This window comes from Dryas octopetala, chromosome 2, assembly GCF_963921425.1.
Source record: "Dryas octopetala chromosome 2, drDryOcto1.1, whole genome shotgun sequence".
Classification (NCBI taxonomy): domain Eukaryota; kingdom Viridiplantae; phylum Streptophyta; class Magnoliopsida; order Rosales; family Rosaceae; genus Dryas; species Dryas octopetala.
The window spans coordinates 29,133,354-29,160,202 of NC_141367.1; the positions used below are offsets into that span (position 1 = coordinate 29,133,354).

The 26,849-nt window shown below is 35.6% G+C and overlaps 1 protein-coding gene, 1 long non-coding RNA gene, 2 other non-coding genes and 1 pseudogene across 6 annotated transcripts; 4 read left to right on the forward strand and 1 right to left on the reverse strand.

Moving 5' to 3' along the window:
• Nucleotides 1-6,414: 6,414 nt before the first annotated feature.
• On the forward strand, nucleotides 6,415-11,249 carry WIT2 (WPP domain-interacting protein 2). Of its 3 annotated transcripts, none has more exons than XM_086234575.1 (5): nucleotides 6,415-6,668; nucleotides 7,664-8,230; nucleotides 8,333-9,459; nucleotides 9,870-10,067; nucleotides 10,515-11,249. In XM_086234575.1, exons 2-5 carry the CDS (start codon nucleotides 7,696-7,698, stop codon nucleotides 10,737-10,739), a joined length of 2,085 nt encoding a protein of 694 aa, XP_086090701.1. In that variant the 5' UTR covers nucleotides 6,415-6,668; nucleotides 7,664-7,695; the 3' UTR covers nucleotides 10,740-11,249. The 3 variants fall into 3 exon arrangements, with proteins under 3 accessions (XP_086090701.1, XP_086090700.1, XP_086090703.1); XM_086234574.1 differs by having other exon boundaries at nucleotides 7,667-8,230; XM_086234577.1 differs by lacking the exon at nucleotides 6,415-6,668 and having other exon boundaries at nucleotides 7,867-8,007; nucleotides 8,085-8,230.
• Nucleotides 11,250-12,526: 1,277 nt separating this feature from the next.
• On the forward strand, nucleotides 12,527-12,606 carry LOC147295334 (small nucleolar RNA R160). Its single transcript, XR_015120955.1, has one exon. It is a non-coding gene; the product is annotated as a small nucleolar RNA R160 (small nucleolar RNA).
• Nucleotides 12,607-12,757: 151 nt separating this feature from the next.
• On the forward strand, nucleotides 12,758-12,827 carry LOC147295335 (small nucleolar RNA R160). The gene has a single exon (XR_015120956.1). It is a non-coding gene; the product is annotated as a small nucleolar RNA R160 (small nucleolar RNA).
• A 6,959-nt stretch (nucleotides 12,828-19,786) lies between these two features.
• Nucleotides 19,787-20,685, reverse strand: LOC147295336 (uncharacterized). Its single transcript, XR_015120946.1, has 3 exons — nucleotides 20,562-20,685; nucleotides 20,279-20,472; nucleotides 19,787-20,156 (listed from the first exon to the last, which is right to left on the reverse strand). It is a non-coding gene; the product is annotated as an uncharacterized LOC147295336 (long non-coding RNA).
• A 947-nt stretch (nucleotides 20,686-21,632) lies between these two features.
• On the forward strand, nucleotides 21,633-26,097 carry LOC147295337 (fe(2+) transport protein 1-like; annotated as a pseudogene).
• Nucleotides 26,098-26,849: the final 752 nt, after the last annotated feature.

Below are 26,849 nucleotides of genomic sequence, written 5' to 3' on the forward strand. Positions count from 1 at the left end.
TTATGGTGAATGCATAATGTCAATTATACGACAATGTTACTTTATCATATTGTGAATCTAATTATAAAATATGTTAATTTTTAATTGAATGTATAGATTTAATTTTTGGTGCGACAAAAAACATTACTCATAAATTATGTATGTTTTATATTTCAATTTATACATTCATTAATTTGATAAGAGATATAAACACATAAAATGTTAAGTAAATTTTTTAGAAAAATACTTGAATACTCATAAATGAGTAATAAATTTGTCTTTACAACCAATTATATGAATTCATGACTGGGTTCACCATTTTATCTCTCATGCTGAGACTCTATAAGCTTATGTGATTGATTATGAAGACAAATTTGTACTCATTTTTTAGTACCCAATTTCGTATACCTTATGATATAATCATCCACAAAAGTAATTTCATCTAATGGCTAGGGTCATCCCCTACAGTTTCAGGTTGACTCATCTGGCACCAGTAATGAATTCTTCATTTAACAAGGCCTACATAGAGGTCATTCATGAATATTAAAAAATTTCTTGATTTTTCTACTACCTTATGGCTTATACCATTGATGGACTGTCCCTTTCTCTCTTTCTCTCATGTCATTATTAGTTGGCATTGGGACTTGCAATCACAGTGACCTAAGCCTTAGAATAATGGAATCTCCCCCCACTTTGCTTTATAAAATCCTAGCCTGCTTAACCAAACCAAAATAAAAAATCTCATATGCTAATCTATATACATTCAAACCCATACTTTAAAAAATGGGTAATTAGCTAATTAAGAGGTGAAATTGATTAATTTGTGTTGATTATGCTGCTTTAAGCCTTGTACTAGGTATGTTATAGTCGGGGAAAAAACTTACTTATCACGATTATATATATTTTTTGTGTCTATCTCTTTTATCATATCTAAACATAGACACAATATTATATATACTCATTACATGAAAATTTTTATTAAGAAAAAATCTTACATATAAGAGATGTACACTCTTACAACATCTCACATATTAGTTATGTAACTATTTATTAGAAGAGAAATAGTGTACATACATGTTATATATGTAAGTTTTTTTTATATATTAGACTATTTTATTTAATTAAATAATATATAAATAGCATTGATTATTTCGATGTACACAGTACACTGTATGAGAAAGCATGAATAAAACTGGGTAGAAGGATAGTCCAAAGGTGAAGACAATGAAAGTAAAGCCTACAGCCTACCGCCCTATTAAGGAAACAGGGATTAGATTCCTTGATACCATTTTCTCCAATAAGATTATGAAAAAGCCAATAACAGGGCAAATGGGACATTGCCACGTGTAATGATGTGCCCTTGGGTCATTGCAAGTGATTGGTGTCATGTATGTAAATTGAAAACAATAAAGTTAGAATTAAACTATGGTATAGTATAAAAACTGAAAAATTGTATTATATTGAGGAGAGTTGGTTCATGGTTGGCATGGCTCTTGGAAAAGCGAATACCAAGCAACCAAATCCCATCCATGGCAACATGGGATGAGAGTTGGGGATTCGAGATCTTTTAACAAGAGCTTTAGAATTCTTTAACCTCAATCAAAGACTGAAATTGTTGATCATTACTCTCGCTCTCATTCATATTATAGGAGATGTTCATAAATAAATAATAAATTAGTACATGGACTTGACCTTTAATCAATTGGAGAAGCACGTTTAAGATTAAATTAATTATATAATTCTATTATTGTACTTAGACACAGTCACATACTAATGTATTTATGACATGAATCTTTAATTCTTTAGCTTCACTTAAAGCGTGCGTACGTGCTGAGCTAAAACTTTGGAACTAAAAAAATTGCATGAACTATACTTCAAAGCAAATTTTCCTAAGTAAACCCAATGACGACACCTATTCAATCTATGTTCTTCCTAGCTAAGTTGCAAATCTCGTTTTCAAATAATTAAACGAATTGTAGATGTATATATTATTATATTATATGCTTCTAGATATGCTTGATTAATTTATGTTAGTATAAGGTACTACATATTGCAATTAATTAAAGAAGTACTTGCATGATAGTATGTGTAGCTTGAATTGCACAGCACATTTAGTTTGACTTTAGTCACCTCCCTAGGAACCCATTTAAGCTACGTGACTTAATTAAGATGCAAAGATATATCTTGATTCTTGAAGAGTAGAGGAGGAATGTCAGCTGGGTCTACAATATTGGACATCCAGATATATACATATCTCCTCATCAAAAATTTGTGATGAATTTCATGCAAAACATCATTACATAACATGATCATGATGAGATGTTGTTGAATCATGAATGATTGTTTTTAAACTTTCGTACCCTTCTTTTGGCTCACTGTCTGAAACCCTAATCCCATAAAATCCCACCTTTTTCTCAGTAGATGCCCTCGTGAAAATGTGGGGGACTTTCCCTGTTCCTTTTTCCTACATTTTAACTTGCACCAGCTGCAAAAGTTATAAATATTGTAGGCTAGATATGGGACCCCTTGGGACCTTAGGTGGGAGATTTGTGATAAAAGAGCACCTGCTATTCCTACTCCTTGTCTCTCCATGCATACGACTATCCCAATCAGATCTCAATGGCCTAGACTAGGGTACTGCTAAGAAGGGACTCTTTTAAGTATCGGTAGGTACAGGTACAAGGGTGAAAAAAAGAATAATGATATACTTATCATATTTTTGTACTATATTTTTATACCATCTCGCATGTTATTATTTTATTAAATAAAGTTTTTTTTTTTTTAGTGTCAAATGTATGAATACTATATAAGTTACCACATAGGATGGTATAAAAATGTAGGATATTTAACACTATTGGTGAAAAAAAAAAATCATAAATTTGGGAGGTAAATGTCGCTTTTTCATGATTTCTATATGTAGTACTCATCCTATAATGCTTCTTACCCTCTCAAATAATTTATGATTGGACATTGAATTCATAGGAGGTCTAATAAATGTTTCACTCATGCCTATATGGTCAATTCTCCCGTGTTGTGCCCCTCAATTTTGTCTTAATCACTAATTAAGTTTTGCTTCTATTATTCGTCTACGCGGGTAGTGAGTGATCGAGTAAATGATTTTTAGTTATTAATTAACGTGTAATTTTATGATGAAACACACATTAATCGATCATCTATACATGTATGGATGATTATCTCAATATGAACTTATCATCTCATGAGTTTCGAGATCCAAGTAGTATGTGAACCCGTTTTTCCTTTTTTCGTAACATCTGCTGGCCCTACGTCCTACCCAACTTTGGCAGAATGTACAAAGCTGTTTCCAATTACTAATCATCAGATTTTTCTAAGCAACTCTATGATTGGTTTTATTAGTACTTAATTGACAGTACTTGTGCCACCACTTCAAACAAAATTTGCAATCTTAATGTTATATAATTCTCCCCAATCCCCAAGTACAAGCTCAAACTAAGTTTCTTGTTTGGTAACTAATGTCTCTGTCTAATCCTAAAATCCAAAATTGGCCTAAACATTGCAGGCAAAAGTACACAAACAAGTCCATTGGAAAGCTAGCTAGTACTGAAATATCAGGTCTACATCATTAATAACATCTGACCTCTGCAATGTTATGTGACACAGACACAGTGTTAGATATATAGTTTTCCCTTTCTACTTCTTTTCTTTTGTAAATGATTTGTGGCTACAAATTCAAGAAAAATCAGAGCCTAGATTCTAAGTGAAGTGATGGGTCGATCTGAAAAGAATCAAATCATCCTTCTCAGATAGTTTCTGTGTAGCCCATGTTTAGATTTGTCTGTGGAGTCTTTTGCAGTTGAAGACAGTGCCCCTCTTGGTATGGTATGGGATAAGACTAAGAGTGTTGCTTGAGCACGTTTTCCTTACTTATATCCTTCTTGGATGGAGATGGTCCGATGGAGAGTTTCTGAGTCTTTGAAATATCGAAGGGCTTCTAATCAAGGTTAATGAGTGATATGGGGATGTTTCAAATATTATGGGGTTTCCTCAAACGGATTTGATAGGGACATCCTTTGGAGATTTTGATCTATTTGGTACCACTGCTTAATTAAATTATATTTGTAAGTTTCACCTCTATTAGAGTGTGGTAAAATGAATTAATTTTGTAATCTCCTAAAACCATTGAATGCAATAGGTGTTTACATGTGCTCAAAATTTGTCTCCTAGATGAACGAGGTTGTTAAAAAACAATGCAATTAATACATCATAAAGGCCAAATAACCCAAAAATAAAATCAATATGCAAAATGATCATTTTTCATGTCGATCCATCTCAACACACATATCAATCCATGTGAAAAAGGGTATAATGGTCTTCATGTAGAAAATGTTAGTTTTTTTTTTTCCTTAAGAATTTAATTTTTGAATCATTTGTAAGATGGTGTAATATTGCTCTCTTTTTGTTTTTATATGATTTTACCACATGAATTAAAAATTTGTTATAATGTATCACCTCGGGCTCATTTCGTATAAATTTTAATTAAAAATAAGAGTATTTTGATTATTTCAAGTTAGTTTTCTATTGTTAGAAAGCGAGTAAAGTGTAAACAATTTAATTTTTTTTTTTCTAACAATAGAAACTTGAAAAGATAAAAAAAAAATTCTTATTTTAACAGAAAATTAGAAAGAATGAAGCAAAGGTGGCATATTACAACAATTTTAAATTTATGTGGTAAATTGAAATAAATTTTTTTTAAGTGGTATAGTGAGATGAAATTCAAATTTTAAGTGGGTAAAATGTAAAAGAGAAATTTTATATTTAGTTTTGTTTTTGGACCAAGTCCTATTGCTTTTAGAACACAGGCCCAAAATTTAAAATCAAAGTGGACCACATATACACAAAAAACAAAAGAAAAAATTGTTCGGGGTATGGATCGTATAAAGCCCGTACCAATGACGAAGCTTACTTTAGCTCATAAATATTAAATGAAACGAAATTAAAATAACAAGTTCCTCATTCCTATGAGCTAGATATTTTGAAAAAGGTTATGGTGGTCCAAACCAAAAGGACATGACAATTAACAAACGGTGATTGAGAGATTCAGACAACACAACGTGCTTTGCGTCTCGTTGCTTTTTCTTGTACAAACTTGGATTGTAGGGGCTCCTAACTTAAGTGTTGTGTCAAACCGTTGTCATTTCTCATTTGTCAATTTGACAAATGAGAAAGCATTAATTTGGGCAATTCATTATGGCAAGCTGAGAAACCAAACCACCAAACCAAATAGATAATGAAAGGATATAAAACCTTTTAATTATAGGCTTTTTTTATATTTTACCCAAAATTTTGGGGTTAATTTTATTGTACCACCTAAAAAATAATTATGTCAGTTTATCATATGAATTAAAAATTTGTTGCAATATATCACATTTTGCTAATTTTGTCTAAATTTTTATTAAAAACAAGGGTATTTTAATTTTTTTTAAGTTTCTATTGTTAGAATAAAAATAAGTTTTTTATATTTTACCCGTTTTGACATAATGGAAACTAACTTGAAAAGACTAAAACACATTTTTTTTCAACAAAAATTTATACAAAATGAGCTAGAAGTAATATATTGCAACAAATTTTTAATTTAGGTGGTAAACTAACATAATTTTTTTTTTTAAGTGATAAAATGAGATCGACTGGGAAAATTGAGGTGGATAAAATGTAATAAATCCCTAATTATATGTCAACGATGTCTGATTGATTCGGACTACTTTCTAAAATGTGTTCCATCTTGCCCAAAAAAAAAACCTTCCGAGTTTCAAAACATGGGCTATTTTGTGTTCAACCCGAACGCATTGGTGGTAAGTTTATGGCCCATATCTTGTATGAGATATGGGCCTATTGGGTACTAGCAAGTCCGAAGTCCAAAGTCCAACCCAGGTTTTGCCAGCTGTCAACTTCCCAATGGGTCGATAAAATATTATAATGCAGGATAATTCCATTTGCAACCACCATTCCACTTCTGACACTCTTAAATATTACAATACTTATTTATCTAGTTTAAAAAGAAAATAAAAATAATGATGAGAAATGAGAATGACGATTGACTAAAATAAAGTATTTAAATGGCCTGCAATCAATTGCACATCACATGCACATAGGATGCAATAATAGCTTGGAATGGAATCGATTGTGAGTTATGAGTGTTATGAGCTCTCACAGATCACACAGACTGACAGACGTTTGATACTTTAAAAGAGCAGGCGATTCGACAGGTCGTATAGTGGTACCTCATAATGTATAATTGTATTATTGTAATTTAGTACACTCAATTATTGGATTTGGACCCTACGTGGAGTAGGTGCCAACGTGCACCACACAACACAACACAATATTCTGAGTACGGCAGCAGTTCAGCTAATAAGCTGTAGCAGTAGCATTCACGGTTTGACTAATTGGTGGTGCCCATGGCTCTTGCCGTCTTGCGCTTGGCTTAGACAGCCTTGGACTCCTCAGCTTTACAGATCCCAGAAACAACCTCACAGCAAAGTCCAAACTCCAAATTCCAAAGTCCACCTTGATTGTTTTTAACGGTAAAAGGGAAGACATGAGAGGTAGTTAAACAAACTGTTTCTCTTTTCTCATTTCTTCCTTCCTGCCATTTGTTTGTCAAATTTCCCTGGTGAGCAGTTGCCAAGAAGACAAAGAAAGGTTCTTCCCAGGTGAATTCTCAGGACCCAGATGTTTAATTTCCCAGATTTTTTTTTCTTCTTGTAGATATGGATATTCCTTGTCAAATATAGTTTTGCTTTCTATGTACTTTTATTGGTTTCTCTGCATATTTGAACTTGAGTACTTGACATGCATTTTGGATGGCTTAATTCTGTGACTTGTTGAATTTGTAAAGAGTTAATGCATGGTGATTGATAACTGGCTTAATCATAGGGAGTTTATTAGGTGTTCACTGAGAAACCCCTAAAGGTTTGGTCCTTGTGTCATTGTTGTGAATCTTTGAGTAGCAAGTTCGTAACCCAGTAACGGCATTGGCTGCAAATTAGGTATCAATGCACTTATGTTTTGAATGCCTTTCCTCGCCTAATGTGGGGACAGCAATGGTGATAGGATTTGATTGAATTGGTAAAGTTTCACTTCCAATTTTAGTCTACACTAATGTCAAATGTTTGATTTTAGTTGTTACTTGTACTCTATTAGTGTAATCTGGTGGCAATGATACGGATATTGATGATATGTACCAATGACTGTACTATGGGACCCGTTCCTATATTGCTTGCTGTGACTTAAGTTTGTCTTTCCCACCCCTCTCATTTGGAACTTTGTAGATGTTAGCTTGATATGCATTGTTAGTGCATTTTCTAACAGTTTAAGTGTTTGGGGTTGTCTAACATGGTACCAGAGATCTAGTTGCTGTCTCGAGTTCGAAATCCTCGAATCCTCATTTTCCACCTTTTTTGTTGGTTTGCAAGGTGTAGGGTGGGGATGCACCTATTTGTTTCTCCTCTCTATTTGCATTTGTTGGTCTCACGACTATCACCACATGCATGATGGGGCTGCATGTGAGGGAAGATGTTAGCTTGGTATAAATTATTGGCCCATTCCCCCATTCCCTAACAGCTTAAGTTTTTGCAATCCAGTGATTGTCTAACAGTAGAGACTCAGATAGAAGATATCAGTGTTAAGCCTTTTATTTTCCCTCTAGCAGGTTGCCAAAGCACAAACTGAGGATTTAGAATGGAAGACCATGCTGTTTGTGATATTAATGTAGGCAGTCCAGAGTTTGAGATAAACTACATACATCAAGGGGTGTCATCTAATGAATCTGACGTGCAAGGGTTAGAGGACTCCATGAAATTTTTAACAAAGGTGGACTTGGACTTGGCATATTCTTCTGAGAAGTTGGCAAATCTGCATGTACTTCTGATGTACCTATTCACTCAGGAAAATGATTTTGAAGCAATGGCCATCGAGAATAACTTTATCTTGGCAGACTTTATTGAGAAAGTATTGGTATTTAATCTTCTGTCTGGCATTTTAGATTCTGAGGTAAGAGAGCTGGACATTTTCTTGGGTACTCTGCAAGCAGAAATTGTTGATGCCCGTCCAAAAATATTTTCATGCAGACACTTGGGAGAACGGTACGCTACAATGGAAGAAAAGTTGTATGATTCTGAAGAATCAATAAAGCAGTCTCAAGAGAAGATTTCAGAGGTCAATATTCTGTCAGCGAAGTTTCAGAGAACCGTTCTAGCTTTTGCACATGCGAATTGTAAGTTCAAATTTTCTCTTTAGTTAGAAGTTTCTTTAAACTCATAGAGCGAAGATGCACTTTTACTTGGTTATTATTTACATGAGGCACACATGTCAACAGGGGAAACTGACACTGCCACGGATTTATCAGAAAATGGTCAAATATCAAATACAAATGCAAAGCGAAATATGCCAATGGCTAGACAACAAAGACATAATCTACAAATTCTGGAGAAATCACTTTCAAGGGAGCTACATCTTCAGAAGAAATTAACTGAATCAAGACAAAATGAAGAAGATCTTAAAATAAAGCTACATTGTATAGAACAGGCAGCATTTCACATGGAAGAAGCAACAGAAGTTGTTTGGGGAAGATTTTTAGAGGCAGAGAATGCTGCTGAGGTGCTCAAGGGGATTTCAAAGGAATTATTAGGTCGACAGCAGCTTGTTCATTTTAATCTGAATGGTTCAATTCAACGAGAAAGTGAGTTAACATCCAAACTTCAAGATAGTTTAGAAGAAAAAGATACTGCCATACAGAATCTCAAGAAGAGCAATGCAGAAAACATTACCAAAGATTCTGAACTGTGTACTTTGAGAGAAAAGGTGATGTTCCTTGAGAAGCAGCTGAAGGAATCAAAGATTGAACTGGAAAATGCAAATGCCACCAGTGAATCAAGTCAAGAGCAACTTAGGGAAGCAAAAAGTTTAGTTGAGTCTCTGAAAGAAAGCATCTATGTAGCAGAAGTTAAGGGTGAGAGTGCAGAACTTAAGGTTGCAGAATTAACAGGGACAAATGTAGAACTCACTGAAGAGATGAATTTTCTCAAAGGAACTGCTAGTAACACAGAAAAAAAGGTTGGCATTCTCGAGAAGCAGTTGAGGGAAGTAGAGATCCAATTACAGCATGCAAAGGCATCTTCTGAAGCAAGTCAAGAGCAGCAGAATATGCTGTATTCTGCAATTTGGGATATGGAGACCTTAATTGAAGATCTAAAATCAAAGGTTTCAAAAGCTGAAATTAAGACAGAAAGTACAGAGGAGCAATGTGTTATGCTATCTGAAACTAACTCAGAACTAAATAAAGAAATAACTGCTCTAAGGGATAGAATGGAATACTTGGAATTGTCTTTGGATCGAGCTAACAATGAAAAATTTGCAAGTGCAAAAGAACTCAATACTAGAATCAAGTTAATTATGGATATGGCAATGCAATTAGCCATAGAAAGGGAGCGCATCCAAAAGCAGGTATATAATCTTGTATAACCATTTCATTTCTTTAAACCTCTCTCTCTCTCTCTCTCTCTCTCTCTCCAGTCACTGTTGTTTTGTTAATGGTGCTCCCATATAAAGTAGTGGCTAATGTTATGTATGATGGTGGAAACTGAAATAACTCAATGTCATAACAAAACTTAGCAATGTGATGGTCCCCCCTTTGCTCTGGAATCCCCATTTCGAATGATGAATCTGCTGCTTCAGATAATATGTAAAAAGAAAATAAAATTCACTAATTTTCCATGGAACAATTACTCCAGGTGTCTGAGTTCTTTGTAACTTTATAACTCTTTTTTTCCTACTTTTCTTTTGAAAAAAAAAAAAAAATTAAAACATTTTCATATGTATCCTTCCAAGTTTCAACTATAATATCTTCTGCGCAGTTACATGTCTTAACAATGGAGAAAAAACTTCTGGTGGAGGAGCTATGTAACACCAAAAGAGATGCCTCTGTAACTGCGTGCAACAATGAAGACAGTGACAACAAAGAGCTTCCGTTTTTCAAGAATAATTTCTCCAATGCTACTACTATAAAAACACCCGTGGAAGCTGTGACGGAGTCCTTAGATAAAAGTTTCAAGGTGGGTATTCTTTTAGATCTTTCATATTATGATTAGTGGATTTACATGTGAAATTAAAGAGAAAAATAATGAAGGATCTTAGTGGCTTATCAAAAAAGAGTGACCGTAATTGATAACCAGGACTGCATCTCCACTTGTATAACTGTAAAAGTTTTACAACATATATTTATTTTGGTCATATTAATTTGACTGAAGCTTGAGTTAATTTTTTATTAGTGTTTTGCTGGTGCTGTATTAAGGTAACTTACAAGTTACAATGTAATTTTAAGGTGCAAAACTTGTAAGGGATTTAGAAATGGTGTTTGTTTTCCTTTTAAAATTGTAGAACTGCATAATATACTCAAAGACTGAAAGTTTGCTGAGATTGACCTTCTGTATATCTTCATGATTTATTTTCTGATTCTGGACCATTTTTCTCATAATTTCTCCTATTATTTACTGAATCAGGTTGATGAACTATTAGAAGAGGCACCTGAGTATGATACTGGTGCAGGGGATTCCAGTTCAGTAAATCATGCTGGTGGCATGGTTTCAGAACTTGACACTGCCAGAGTGGTAGAGGCCAGGCGCCTGAACCGAAAATGTGTTTTCATAGTAATTTTCGTCTCACTATTTTCAGTGTCAGCCATATATTTGCTTAACCAGAAACCTTTCACCTTTGAAGAATTGTGATGGTAACTTTTCCCACTCCTAACATCATGAGGAGCCATGCTAATTTTTTCTGAAGCACTCTACATTGAGTTGGGTGCCTGCTTACTAGGTTTTCTAGGTTCTGCAGAATGAAATGTTGTATAATGTACAATGTCATTAATACAAAAGGTGTTCCTTTATTTATTCAGCTCAGAATTAGACATGGACATACTGTGGAGATGACCCTAATGATATCCCTATTCCCTGACCCTTATTCAAGACAATTGATTTGGTCCAAAATTGGCTTCAACTTGGGGTTTGGGTCCTTGGGGAAGACTGTTGTCATGACCGCATATGCATTGGCCATGAACACAGCGCCAGGGAAATCCTTGACATACTTTGTTGCAGTCTATCATACGAGGACAACGAAATGGACCCCTTGCTTCAGCTCCTGGCACCCTCCACAATGCCATGCCTGCCCATTATAGTTCATTATCAATGTAACCACTAGTCACTTCCATGTACAAACTAATACCAATGTGTTTCTGTGCCTGTGTTTCTGTGTCTCAGTATGCGTATATGTATGAGAGAGAGAGAGAGAGAGAGAGAGAGAGAGAGAGAGAGAGATTACAAGCCATTGTAGCCAATAGAAAGAGCAATGAAGCTAACTTCAAAGAAGGTTTCTTCATATTGTTCTTGGCAGTGTTGTGGTTGGGGGACTTGTCAGTTGTGATGGCTATATGTAGTATATATGATTTGCAGTATGCAAAAGCAACTCATCCTTCACTCCATTTTATGGGAGAGAACACATATAACATCACAGATAGTTCATAGTTGGAGGAACAAAAAATGGAAGGTCTCAAATCAATTTTAGACCTCAGGATATTCTCCACATTAAATTATATCACGTGAAAGAATCATTTCTTTTCTTCTATAATGGCAAGATATCAGTGAATATTGATAACAATTCAACCCATTCCCATACCATTAGCAATTTTTTATTTTTTATTTTCTATTATGGAAGACAAGATATGTTGGTACTTTTCTCTCCTACATCTTTGGAAATTCTTACAATTGAAATACGAATATTTCTTTTATTTTAAGTGTTGGAATTAACTTTTTACTATTAAGATATAAAATTTTCACCGTTCAATGTTTTTAAATGACATAAAATGTTTGTATGTACGGTAGATATTCACTGCAACTTTTGCTTGTTTCACGGTGTAAAAAGAAAAAATGCAAATAGGGGATGAAAACAAACAAAAAATAGAACCCTCCATGACCTCCATAAACGACAAGTCGTTTTCAAGCGAAATTGATAATTTGATATCGACCAGTGACCATAGACTACTGCCAGGGCCACAGCTCTCCTCATTTGACACGTGTTAGCGAAGCCCTCGTCATTTGAGTCATTTGACCACCGCAATAGAAACCCTAATCCCAAACCCCTATAAAAATCTCTCTTTGGGGATACTTGATTTCTCACAAATTCACAAATCAGGTGGAAAGCGTACTATAAACTGATAGGTACAGCTGCAAGGTACTTGCATATATATGATGTTTGCCTTTCGTTGTTCTATCTCTTTCTCTGTAATTATTGTAGGATTGGATTGGGCTTAATTGACATTATCAAGTGTTATCTTGGAATTATCATATTGTAATGCACCAGATAGCCCCTTGCTTCTTTGAAGTATAGTCGCAAGGAAATTTCGAGCAAAGGGTTAGGTGCTAAATTGAAACTTTGGTATGAGTTGTGCAGTGAATTAGAGGTTTTCTATTGCACAACTGTGTTTTTCCCAAAACACAAATATCCTGAATTAGAATTGCAAAGCAATATGATGAAGTTTATTTAATCTGAATTTGATGTGGAAGTAACCTATATCATGGTCTTTAAAGTTCTCTGATTGCTTTGCTACATCTGTCACAAAATGAGATTTAATCTGAATTTGTAGTTAGATGTTTGTGTTTTTTGGTTATTGAGACTTGGTCCACCATATTACTCTAGAAGTTGTACTCTGATTTTCATGGTTTTCTGCAACAAGGTTAATCTTGCAAAAAGAAGCAAAATGATGAGATTCTTAGAACTGAATTTGATGAGGAATCCCATACCTTCAAAGTTCTCTGATTGCTCAAGTTGCCATTATTAGCGTGTCTTGTCTTGCAAACCTCTGTAGCCCTACTCCTATTATGTTTATCTGTTACTATTGTTATTGCAATTACTAGTTATATAAAGTTTGGATGTCCTTCAAATATTTATAAGGTGTTCACTGGAGTCCAACAATCCCTCAAATCATTGATTATTTTGGAAAGAACAGTGCTTGGCTCTATCCCCGGATTGAGGAACTCAGTATGCACAAATGCGTTTATGTTTATTTGGCAAAGCTTGTAAAAGGGGTTCCTTTCTTACGTTTTATTTTTTATTTTTTTGGAAAATTTTGAATGATTTTCTTCTTACATGTTTTATTTATATGGATTGGTTGAGGGCTCTTAGCATTGGTTTCTATTTTGATCTTTGCTGGCTGATGAGAGCAGTTGAAGTGAATGTGGGCACCAAAATTCATAGTCTGTCATGTATTCATATTTCAGACTGTACGAGCATGGTGCAATATTGAATGTATCTCTTTGCATGCTCATTGCTGCTTCTCTTGTATTGTCATATGAAAGTTGAGGCAGAGCTAGAGAGAGAACATGTTGAAATTTTGATGAATTTGATGTTTTCTACAAATGCAAGTCCTTATTCTGACATTGTATTTCTTGATTTAACTCCCATCAACAGAATTTATGTACTTAAAAAGTGTTATTGTGTTATTGGCTGTTCCATTTGGCATATAAAACTGCTTCTTAAGTGTTGTACATATGAGAATCAGCTTTTGGAAGTAAACATAGAATTACAAATTGTCATAAAGTGAAAACAGAGCATCCAGATTACAATACTTAATAACAGAATAAGTATGCCTGAAATTTAATTCTTCTTATATATTCAGCATATAGACCCAGGGAATGGAAAGAAAGACTTCCCCAAACATCTCTTTGATAGCTAAATAAACTTGAGTTGAGCTTTAGTAAGAGATAGTTCGACCGTATAAAATAAGCTTGGTAAATCATCTTTCTGGGAACATATGGGTGGCTGGTTTGTCATGTATACGGATCTGCAATTAGTTTGGTTTGGAACTGAAGTTCAATCTTCAGCATCTAGATAATTCTTAATCGCATGCATTGTAATATTGAAATTCCTTTCACATGTTTCCCTTCTACCCAAGATTTCAAAACAAATACTTTTTGTCACCTAGAATGAAATCATACACAGGGCTCACTTTCTCTCCATTCATCAAGAACCCCTTCCTCTTGTTCATCTTTATTAGACCGCACCTGCTTCTAGAGAAGTGGAATCCATGAAGGTTACGCAGAAGAATAGAACGGAGGAGTTATATATGCTGATGTAGAGTAATTAGGACCATTAAATTAAAGGCTTTATTACACTTTATTCATCTGAACTTTGCAGTTGATCTTATTTTACAACTTAAAAAAAAATTGTGCCAGTTTAGTACTTGAATTAAAAATTTGTTACAATGTACTATCTCTAGTTCATTTTGTCTAAATTTTTGTTGAAAAAAAATGTGTTTTGGTCTTTTAAGTTAGTTTCAATTGTGTTAAAGTGCGTAAAATATAAAAAAATTATTTTTATTCTAATAATAGGAACTTAAAAAAGATCAAAACACCTTTATTTTTAACAAAAGTTTAGACAAAATGAGCAAGAGATGGTACATTGTAACAAATTTTTAATTCAGGTGGTAAATTGACACAATTTTTTTTTAGGTGGTGAAGTAAGATTGATCCTAAAATTCAGGTGGGTAAAATATAAAAAAACTTAAATTAAATACACACAATCTAACAGTACAGAAGTAGCAACCCGTTAAAAGGCAGGTTGCCTATTAGGTAAGTTATATTTGGTTGTTGATATATAACCCTAATTAATTACGGCCCATGAAAAGGGCTAGCAATGAAAAAACACAGGCTAGCCAGGAAATCCAAGTAAAGATCCCTGAAAGGAAAATACTTGTCATTAGAAAGAAGCCGAAGGTCGCGAAAAGATACCCAATTTTCTCGAGGATGAATGCTACCCTTGGGTAGGCATGCCTTAGAACAATCCCACAGAAACACCCTGCAAAAGCATACACCATAACCACTCCCACAATATGAGCCTGAGTCTGCAAACGTTGTTGTTGATCATGGTCATGATTAGGTTGGCCGGTAAGTCGACCTGGAAGAGTAGATGATGAAGCTGCCGAGAAGCTCTGAAAAGCAAGAGCCAAGCCGCCAACGGTCTGGAATGTGAGGCCCACAACCGTCTTCCCCAAACCAAGTGGAGTAGTAGTACTAGCAGTGTTTGGTTTTGGGTTGTAACTTTGAGTCTCGATATAAGAGTCATTCAAATAAACTGGTAAGCAGTAATATTCCGATGGTTGAGACCTCCAGTAGTACGGACTGTGGCTGTGACTATGAGTCTGCAGAGTGGGCACCCATGACATGCTGTAACTCCTTATTCTTGTGAAAGAAGTCAGAGTGGTCGTCATTGGCGGTGGGACCGGGACCAAAGTTCTCTGTATGATTAGATCATGATGATCATCAGAGCTGCTGTTGGTACGCTCTGAAGAAGGAACTGCTGATTGCCAGAAATGGGATATCACATTACAAACGTGGAGATATGCGAGTTTGATTTTTGTGGCAAGGGAAAATGGTACTACTGGACTGGTACTACTACTAGAGCTACTTGGAGAAGCCATGGAAATAAAAGCACTTACAACCAACGTACTACTTCTGATTGCATGTCTGACACCTTTTATAAAGAAATAATTTACGCGGGTGGCGAGAAAGCTTGCGATGGAGAAAAAAACTCTCTGAAGTTTCAGCGACATTTCTTGGTCTGATTGAAATTCAATTCCATGGTCGCAACTCGTACGCGCTGCTTTAGTTAAATTTCCAAGCAGATATGCAGCACCAAAAAGCTTGCTTGCTTAATTGACTGCAGTGAGAACCAAAATTGCATTGAAATATCGAATTACGTTCCTTTTATTTGATTTCCATATTAAACAAATGCGTTCTATGTTCTAGAACCATAACGTACGTCCAAACTTTAGGCCTCTGATCTACAAATGCTTCCTCTCCTTAATTTCCTTTCTTTTTAACTTTTGCTATTTCCTACGTTCTCCTGATCAGGCCCCAGTTAATTAGTTCGCAGCAGATTCCCAGACATGCATGCTTTTTCCACAATATTGTGAATACGTGTACGTCTCGAACGTCCTAACTGGTATGAACAACATTCTGTCCCTGTTTAATTTCCTGGCTACGGTTCACATAGCTCCAAGAAGCTTCCTTAATATTGCATGCCATGATTACTCATATAGACAACTAAAAACAAAACTTAATTCTGAGGACTTTTTCAGTCTTAATTAAGATGGGGGCCTCAGAAATTAATATATATATATATATATATATATATATAATCAGGGAATTGAAGATGTAGCTACCAAAGCCATCTTAATATATATTTCCAATCGAGTAAATCAATTGCTACATGAAAGAAATTTGAGCATCTAATCCAATTATAATTTTTCAATGTGAGATAATTCTTCATATTCTTACCCGTTTTTGCACGTATAGCCCATACCTGGCTGTAAGCTTGTAATACCATAAAAGAATTTGAAGCATTCAACCAAAAATCATTTGACTATAAGAAGATAGGTCTAAGACTTTTATAAGTGGTTACACAAAACTATAATTTTTCAATATGAGAATACACTTTACATTTCCATATGACATATATTTCAGCAATTATTTAATGGGACATATAATATAATTGGAGGTGCTAGCTCACTAGAGGTACCTTCTTTGTGGACCTACTAATGAGTCGCCTCATGCAACTAACTAATTAGGTACAACGAAATCTCAAATACAACCAAAGTCAAGACAGCAAACAATATATTTTGTTTCCGTTTTGGCTTTTCTGTTGCCGTTTCTTGTTTACCAAGTTGTAGTTTTTTGTTTTGTTTGTTGGGCTGGGCTATGTTTTATTTCTGTCTTTGGGCTTTGATCGAACCAAACCAATAGTCCAATTAACCTGCTCAGGAGTCAGGAGTCATGACGATGTGTTCCCAAGCAGAAGCAAAATTTACACCTGCAAGATAGTGATGAAAGTTTCATTGATTGATTTAATACATGGTCCCAGTGTCCCACTGGCCACTGCTTTGGTAACTTTCCAGTTTCCACAAGAACAAGTTCGCAGCAGCGTCGCAGCCATACTTTTTTCCACAATATTGTCCCCTAAGAGCATTGAATACCTGTCCTATACTCCTATTAATCAAAGAAAAAGTTGACAAGTTTACTTTATCTCTAATTCCACCTTCACAACCTTCGTAGAAGAAGATAAAGATGCCTTAAGAGCTTGTTGTTATAAATAGTTGGGGTGCAAAAAGCTCTGTGTGCTAATATGTTTCCCAAGGTAGAGCTTTTGATTGAAAAAAGTAGACGTCCATGGCTAAGAAGCAAGATCATCAGCAGCAGATGATGGTATCAAGCACATCAAGCCAGACCACAATAATACTGGAGTTGATCTTATATATCTCATTCACAACAGCCACTCTTCTCATCCTAGTTCCACATGAATACACAAACGGGACGCCAATTCCGATCATACCCTTTAAAGGTCTCCCATCCACCTTTTGTGCCTTCATCATCTCCATCATCTTAGCGTTCTCTGGTGCCTTTAGTGCTTTGATGATGCCCGATAAGCCCAATATTTCAAGGCTTACCGGATACTGCTCCATGCTGTCCATGGCTTCCGCTACGGCTCTGCTCATCTCGGCAATCTTTCGGTCAACCACAACTACATCTTAAGATCGATTAGGCTTTTTTTTTTTTTTTTTTTTTTGGAGAACGAAAAACAAGCGACAACACACAAAATCCATTGCATTCCTTAAAAGTTAAAACTACTCTTTTCTTCTCCTTCCTAAGGGATAATTGATTCTTGAGTGGAGTGTGGTCAAAGTGAACATCTTCCTGAAATAACGGCTTATGTTTTTATTTAAGTAAAGTTTACAATTTTCAGAATAATGTTAAAGATGCTAAATTTATATCTTAAATAATGTAGCAGTTTATATGTCAGTATTTTATTTGTATTATGTGACTCTATAATGGACCTTTATATGGATTTATAAAATACTACTACCGTATGTTTGTAAAATTCTCTTTTTTAATATAAATAAAATTCATAACAGGTATCATATTATACACTTGATACGACTATTTTTTTAACACTTTTCTCAATAAGTTGAAATTTATGAGTCAAAGCCCGGTCCATGCATGAGAGCACTACATTTATTCAACAATCAGAACGGAAGTATTACCAAGATGCTGTGCCCCTGCACTGGCAGGCCGGCCCAAATAATTCTCTCAAATGAACCCCTAGGCCGCAGGCCCACTCCAGTTACAAGCACAATATTTGTTAGTACGTAGTTTCCGATATGCTACATGTGTTTTAATAATATTTAGAGCAAATCATTAACTTGTTTTGAGCTTCGTCCCTCCAGCAGTCCATTGTACCCAAAAAAATACTGTTTGCGATCTTAATAACAAATGGTCAGTTTGGATTGCACCAGAATTTCCACTCTATCTTCTTAACTATTTAAAAAAACTAAAACGTAAAAACATAAATGTTATTACACAGTTCATAAAAAAAATGTTATTAGACGAACGGACCCTAAGTAACTTATACCAGGACCTAAATAATGTTTTTTTTGTGTAGAAAATTTTGAATGATTTCCTTGTTTTTAGGCTCAACTGCTCAAGCAAGTTCGCCGAAGCTTGGCAGCCATTACTTTTCTTTTGAATGCATATCGATCTGTCCCAGTCCAACTTACTGCTCACCCCAACACCATCAAAGGGAAAGCAAAGTCCACAAATTCTTGTCTATTTCATGTTGCCTGCAGCTCAGTAAGCTTCCTCGAAGAATCATCTTACTTGCTATATAAGAAGCCTTGAGTTGAGAACAAATGAGTGGACATGTAGTTCACCTTGAACAAAGTAATTTGGCTCAATTGATTCATGTTTATATATAAACATATGAAGAGGATATGATTGGCTCAATTATCACCACCATTCCATATCACTCAGCAGAGGTTGAAAATGACCTCAATCCAACTTCCTCATGAATACCAATTCCGACCATACAGGTCATTTCAAGGCATCCCATATCCCCACTAACTACAAGGGATTAGCGGATATTGTTCCATAGACCATGGTTTCCGGCCATGGTCTAGCACAATCATTGCTATTAAGGATTGCTTTTATTCTTAAAGAGTGGACTCAAAAAATTCCTAAACAAGATTGAATGACCTATTTTCAAGATACAAAAACATTTCGAGCTCCGATGAATCTTAATCACACTTGCAAACTCAAATAAGTCAAAAGATTACCTTATAAACTAAAATATTATAATTTTATAAATTAATGGCCCTCAAACAAATAGAAAATTAATGGCCGGCACTTATGGAGCTATGAATTAATGGCCTAAATTGGGTTATTAATTTCCTTTTTGTTTACGCAAATAAGTAACGAAATAGTCATAATAGGAAAAAACGTAAATAAGAAATTTGATACTATTTAATTTTAAATTTTTATTTGTTGCCATATGTTTCAACCACTATAAATATAACCAAGTAATTACATATTAATTACATACCGATATATTAGAACGCAGAAGTAACGAAAACATCAAAATAAGATAAAATGTAAATGTAATAATATTCAATTTAAATCTTTAAAGATTGCAACATTAATCAGTTGTCATATGACATTTGATCTTTCTTTTATTTCTTCTCCTTTCTTTTTACTTAAAAAATTAATTAATTGACATTCTATATATGGGTCTTTTGTTAGATTTCTCAGGGTTAAAACAATACATGTTGACCCCCAATAAATATAGCCCAAAGGCACTTACTATACTGCAAAGCAAATCTTGAAATTCACATTAGTCCCAGGTGCCACACAGTCACACAAACATAAAAATATGGAGAAGACTGCTATCAGCTGGGTCCTCTTCGATCTTGGTCATTGTATCTTGTGAGTTTTTTTCACAATTTTTCTCCTTATATACAAGTGTTGACGTACTGTGGGACTAAATTTTATAAATAGGATTTCTTATGTCATGCAAACACTTTTCTAACCCTTCAATTAGACAGTTTCACTTTTTAACAGTGGCGTCTAAATTGGTGAATCACGATTTGATTTGTTTGTATGACATACAAACTCCTATTATAGGCAATTCATTTTTACGTTAGATAATAAATAAGGTAAGTAGTCACTAACCAAATGTTAATTGTGTGTAGGTGTACCGTTCTTCTCAACGACGTTGTGAGGAGCTGAAGCCAGGACTGTGCCAACATCTTGTTCTATTATAACTGACTGCAAAGATTTCAAATGTATTTCAGGCGATGCTATTTGTTTTGACGGTCAATGCCCATGCTTAGACAAAAAACAGTCTGACCAGCTATGAGTGACCAATCAGTAATTGTAGATTTAATTACCTGGAACCTGAGAATTCCACTACAAGTGCCTCTTTGATCTTTGATTTTTTCAAGCCCTTGCTCGAGCGTCAATGGCGGAGTCAGAGTTCGAGTGACGCAGATTTCCATCACCATATCACTGTCCTCCTCGGTTCCCAATACTCGGCCGATATCTATCACCGGACCGTCTAGTCGAATCGCACTCCTCGAACAACCTAACCAAAAAAAAGAAGTCAAAATCGGACAAAATTCCGTAGAACAGTGATGAAATCATGAAGATAAATGAGAAGGAAACGAAAACAACCTTGGAATTAGGGTTTTCAGGGAGTATAAAAAAGGTGGGAGTTTGGGTTGAGGAAGAGAAGGAGAGTGACCGTTGGAATGTTTATAAGATTGGAGAGTGCAATATAGGCGGTGCGTGATTTTTCCGTCTCTGCGTGAAATTTAAGCCTCCGCGTGATTTTACACTGGGTTTGACAGTTGGGTATTGGCCCATTACGGCCGAGATGGGCCTGACAATTAAGTATTGGCCCATAAAGCCCTAATTTCTGTTGTTGGAACTTAAAAAAGGTTGAATCTTCTTAATGGACCACTCGGGTTAATAGCTTAACTTCATTCCAAGTTTATTATTTCAGATTTTGGTTTTAAACGGAAATTTTTTGTCATATCCAATTTTCCAACTTGCATTTTGTTAGTTATGGATTCAATTCAATTTTTTTCAATGAAAGTTTGAAAATTACCTTTTGGTCAGAAAACAGGGTTTTTTTTTTGTCTTCTGAAAAAAGTTACAATTTGAAACCTATATTACTAAAGATAAGCATTTGATTAACCTATATTAATTCATATTTAATTATTGGTATTCCAAGCTTTACCATGACATTTGTTGCATAAAAAGTATTTTAAATTTATGTAATTTAATGAACTCATATTAGTAAGATAATTACAATTGTCATATACATTATACAACCTATAAATGATATTAATTATAGGAACTTAGGAAGCAGAGTGTGTGTATCACGTGCCTATCCTGATTCGCACACGTGATGGGTTAAGTGGCGCAAGCCTGAGTCCTTATAGAAAACTGCCACGTGATCCATGCAGCTGATTCGTACAAGCCTAACTAACACCGTGGCAGAAAAGGTTGAGTCAAAAGAAAAGTCACCACACCCCGACCACAATTTGTCTTCATCCCAGTGTACGCTCTCGAAATTACCCCCTTGTTGTTCCAAAATTTACCACATAAAAGCCAGATAAAACAAACCTGATCGGGGTCATTATAGACATTTGAGCAGCAGCCTGTGAACCTTTAAAAACTCTACGTACTCAGCTCCAACAAATTCAGTTTCACATACACGACAAATCTGTAGGTACTGCCATGGCTATCAAACTGTGTGCGTTCCTCTCCATCCTGATCGTCCTGCTAAGTTTTGCTGCGAATGCTGCAGCAGTAGTGCCACAAGAATGCGATTCAAAAGGCGAGGAAGGGTGCCATGACAAGTCACAGGCCTTGAAATTGAAGGTGATTGCCATAAGTTCCATACTAGCGGCAAGCTTGATTGGTGTTTGCTTGCCAATATTTTCACGTACAGTCCCCGCTCTCCAGCCCGATAAAAACTTGTTTGCCTCAGGTGTCATACTGGCAACCGGTACATGCATGTGTTGCCCGATCGATTCGTTTGATTGCTTGAGATCCGAGTGTCTGCCCGAAACGCCTTGGAGGAAGTTCCCGTTCACGACCTTCGTGGCAATGCTTTCGGCCGTGCTCACTCTCATGGTGGATTCGTTTTCCATGACTTACTTCAAGAAGAGATTTCTTCGTCCACTTGCTGCTTGTCAAGATGAAGAGAATGCCAAAAATGGTGATCACATTAAGAGTCAGGAGGGGCTCAATGACAAGGATATATTCCAAGTTGCTGAGGCATCGTGTTGTGGCACAGGTATATATTTATATATTAAACAATCAATCTAGCATCTCAAATTTGTTAATAACATCTTAAGATTAATTTGAATCATTTAAATTTTTATGTCATGTACATTCTGATTGTGTGCTGCATTTGAATAGTTATATTATTGTGTAGCAACTAATAATTAAACTTTATTTTAGTGAAGGTATTGGAACTAGGGATTGTAGTGCACTCAGTAGTGATTGGTTTGTCAATGGGGGCATCGAACAATCCATGCACAATTAAACCACTAATTGCTGCCCTCTGCTTCCATCAACTATTTGAAGGAATGGGTCTAGTGTTAGAAGTTAATTTGTAATATTTTAAGAAGTAGCATTAATTGTTTTGTATGCTAGAACAGCTGTATGTCAGAGAAGCTTTTTAGAATTTCAATGACTGGGAACATGTCCAGAAAAATTTCTGTAAAAGTCTCTTTTCCTAGTAATAGGAGGTGGTCTGTAATATACTTGAACTAAGAGAAAAACCATCAGAACTCTGCAGGAGCAGCAGCTCTGTAGCAAGAAGAAAAACTTCATCCTTTTGTATTGCTCTTCTTCATGAATGAAAAGTCATTTTGATGCATTTCCGCTCATACAAATCTCCTAATTTTCTTACTACAATTATGTTTTACCCCAACAAATTTGGTATCAGAGCTTGCTTATAGATCTCCCTGCACATTCCTCAATTTCTTATTCCTTGTTCTAATGGGATCTACTTCAGTCCCTACCTTGTTTGCATACTCTCCCAGCCAAGTTCCTATTTTTGAAGGAGAACATTATGAATACTGGAGCAGCCAAATGGAGACCTTCTTCATCTCACAAGATCTTTGGGACATCGTTGAGAGCAGCTATCAAGACCCTCCTGAATCTGGTGGCTGGACACAAGCACAAGAGAAGCAATTTAAAGAGTACAAAAAGAAAGATGCTACTGCACTTCGTTACATACAGCAGGGGGTAAGCAAATCAATTTTTCCAAGAATTTATGGTGTTAAAAAGTCGAAGATTGCTTGGGATATTTTAAAGAAGGAATTTCAAGGTTCAGAAAAAGCTATAACCTTGAAGTTGCAGTCCTTGTGGAGAGATTTTGATAACTTGGCAATGAAAGAAAGTGAAAATGTTAAAGATTTTTCTTCAAGAGTTGCTGAGATAGTGAATCAAATCAAAGGTTGTGGAGACACCATTGAAGACAAGAAGGTGGTTGAGAAAGTTTTGAGGAGTCTTCCTCCTAAATTTGACCATGCTGTTGCTGCTATAGAAGAATCCAAAGATTTGTCAAACATGTCCATGTACGAGCTAACAGGTTCACTCCAAGCTCATGAACAGAGAATTAATAGGTCCTCAAATCAGCCCATGGAGCAAGCCTTTCAGTCAAAACTCAGAATTTCAGAGAAGAAGTATAGCAGATCAGATCAAGAGAGGAATCAAAGCTCATTCTCCAAGAACAATCATCAGTTTGGAAGAGGAAGAAGAGATAAAAATTTCAGCCACAACACTTGGAAAGAAAAAAGGGGAAGCTCACAGCCACGTGATGGTAATATGAACTCTCAATGTTTTATTTGCAAAAAATTTAACCATGAATCAAAAGACTGCAGATTTAGATGCACCAAATATCCAAACCATTCTCAAAAGGATTGCTGGTTCCAGAACAAAAAGGAGCAGACTGAAGCCAAGTTTACAAAGGAAACTGATGAAGAACACTTATTTTATACTTGTTTGAGTGCTGAATGTAATTCCCATAATATTTGGTACTTGGACAGCGGTTGCAGCAACCATATGACCGGGAATCAAGACTTTTTTGTGCAACTTGATCGGAGCTTCTCTTCTCAAGTAAAACTTGGAGATGGCAAGTTACAAAGTGCTCAAGGGAAGGGTGTGATTGCTGTCCACACTAAGGGAGGTAACAAAAGATTAATTTCTGATGTTCTATATGTGCCAAACTTAACCGAAAATCTTTTGAGTGTTGGCCAGCTATTAAAGAAAGGCTATTCAGTACATTTTGATAATGGAAAGTGTGAAATTGTTGATAAGAAAAATAACATGACTGTGGCTAAAGTTGAAATGTCCAGAAATAAGGTGTTTCCTCTTGTCATGCCACTTGAAGAAAACTTTGCTTTAAGAAGTGAGAGCTCAGATATGTCTTACTTATGGCACTTGAGATATGGGCACTTAAATTATAAGGGGGTGCACTTATTGAAGCAAAAGAACATGGTTATTGGACTCCCTGAAATAGCAGAAGATGGGAGAATTTGTGAAGGCTGCATCTATGGAAAAATGCACAGGCTACCATTTCCAAAAACCTCATGGAGAGCTAAAGCCCCTTTAGAATTGGTGCATGCTGATATATGTGGTCCTACAAGGACTCCATCTCTCAACAATAAGAGATACTTTATTCTTTTTGTTGATGATTACACAAGGATGATGTGGTTATACTTCTTAAGTGAAAAATCAGAAGCATTCTCAACCTTTCTTAAATTCAAGGCTCTAGCAGAGAGACAAAGTGGCTGCAAAATGAAGACCTTAAGGACAGATTGTGGAGGTGAATTTATATACACTCCATTCATGAATTATTGCAAAGAGAATGGGATCCAGCGGCAACTCACTGTTAGTAGAAGTCCACAGCAAAATGGTGTGACTGGGCAGGTGCTCTTGATGACAAAAAGAGTACATCAGGTTATGTATTTTGTCTTGGTTCAAATGTAATTTCATGGAGCTCAAAGAAGCAAAAATCAGTGGCCTTATCCTCTGCAGAAGCAGAATACATTGCAGCAACTAAGAGTGCATGTGAAGCTGTTTGGCTAAGAAGAATTCTCAAGGATTTGCAGCTGGAGCAAAAAGAGCCTACAACAATCTACTGTGATAACATGTCTGCAATTGCATTGACAAAAAATCCAGTTTTTCATTCTCGCTCAAAGCATATAGAGCTTCGTTATCATTTCATTAGAGATTTGGTGAGCAAAGGAGAAATTTGCATGGAGTTCGTCAATACCAATGACCAGCCAGCTGATTTTCTAACTAAAGCAGTCACCATGGAGAAGTTTGAGAAGTTCAAGAACCTATTGAAAATTACAAATTAAGAGGGGGTGTTAGAAGTTAATTTGTAATATTTTAAGAAGTAGCATTAATTGTTTTGTATGCTAGAACAGCTGTATGTCAGAGAAGCTTTTTAGAATTTCAATGACTGGGAACATGTCCAGAAAAATTTCTGTAAAAGTCTCTTTTCCTAGTAATAGGAGGTGGTCTGTAATATACTTGAACTAAGAGAAAAACCATCAGAACTCTGCAGGAGCAGCAGCTCTACAGCAAGAAGAAAAACTTCATCCTTTTGTATTGCTCTTCTTCATGAATGAAAAGTCATTTTGATGCATTTCCGCTCATACAAATCTCCTAATTTTCTTACTACAATTCTGTTTTACCCCAACATCTAGGTGGATGCATACTACAGGTGATCATTAATATTCATCGATCATCAATTAATAATCTTTCAGCCCTTGTTTTAATTTGCATTAATTCTGCATGCATAATTAATATATACTAGGAGACTAGCTAGGACATGTTTCAAATGTACGTGGCATTTAATTTGTATTTGCAGCTGGCTGAATATGGAATTAAGATGAAAGCAGTCATGATGTTTTTCTTCTCAACCACAACACCATTTGGCATAGCACTGGGGATTGCTTTGTCAGATGTGTACAGTGACAACAGTCCAACAGCTCTAATTGTGGTAGGACTGCTAAATGCTTCATCTGCAGGGCTACTGAATTACATGGCACTGGTGGATCTCCTGGCATCTGATTTTATGGGTCCTAAATTGCAAGGCAGTGTCAAGCTCCAAATATGGTCTTACATTGCAGTTCTTTTGGGGGCAGGAAGCATGTCATTAATGGCCAAATGGGCATAACGTGCCAGATATTGTACGTGTCATGGAAATAAGCCTACAGGTTAATGAGTGTGCTCTGCATCTACAGTAGGGACAAACATTTAAGATTATTTATTTGTTTTTACTCCTTTGGAACAATCAAGTTTGTCACCATGGCAATTAACTTCTTCAATTTATCACTTAACCAAGTAACCATTTGAATCATATATGGACTACTAATTAGCTAGGATATGAATTTTTGGGCACCTTTACCTTAAATTAATACGAACCTAAAGGTTTATCTGAGAAAACTCCACTATTTTAGTAAGCCAAACTCCACTAAAGGTTATATACTAGGCTCTACTCAGCCATTCATTGCAGCTCTGGGAAATTTCCTTGCCATTCCCATGAGTACTGGTTGAACTTTTTTGCTGTCATGTTATGGCCTGAATTTCCAACCTTAATTTCCATACATAAAAATAAATCATCATAATGAGCATGGTCGATCTAAATTTGATAATCAGCCTTTTATGAAACCAAAAGGGTACATTGACTAGCACTAGCTAGCACCTTAAAGTTTATATATGGAATTAAAATAATTATTAGGGGAACTAATGGATGACTTGAAATTTAAAAGAAGATTGAACAGATTCTGCGACCCTCCGAAGATTTTATAGTATTAGGTACAATGAGTACACTAACTAAAATATTCCACTATTATTGTTTCCAAGGATGTAGATGAGCCAGGTATGAACACTGATGACCACACATCACAATATACAAGACTACCAGCT

What these genes read in the sequence shown, in the direction of transcription:
- WIT2 (XM_086234575.1), top strand. Translation starts at nt 7,696, where the DNA reads ATGGAAGACCATGCTGTTTGTGATATTAATGTAGGCAGTCCAGAGTTT. An exon ending in AGCTTTTGCACATGCGAATT is followed by an intron (nt 8,231 to 8,332) that starts GTAAGTTCAAAT and finishes ACATGTCAACAG; the next exon opens with GGGAAACTGACACTGCCACG. An exon ending in GGGAGCGCATCCAAAAGCAG is followed by an intron (nt 9,460 to 9,869) that starts GTATATAATCTT and finishes TCTTCTGCGCAG; the next exon opens with TTACATGTCTTAACAATGGA.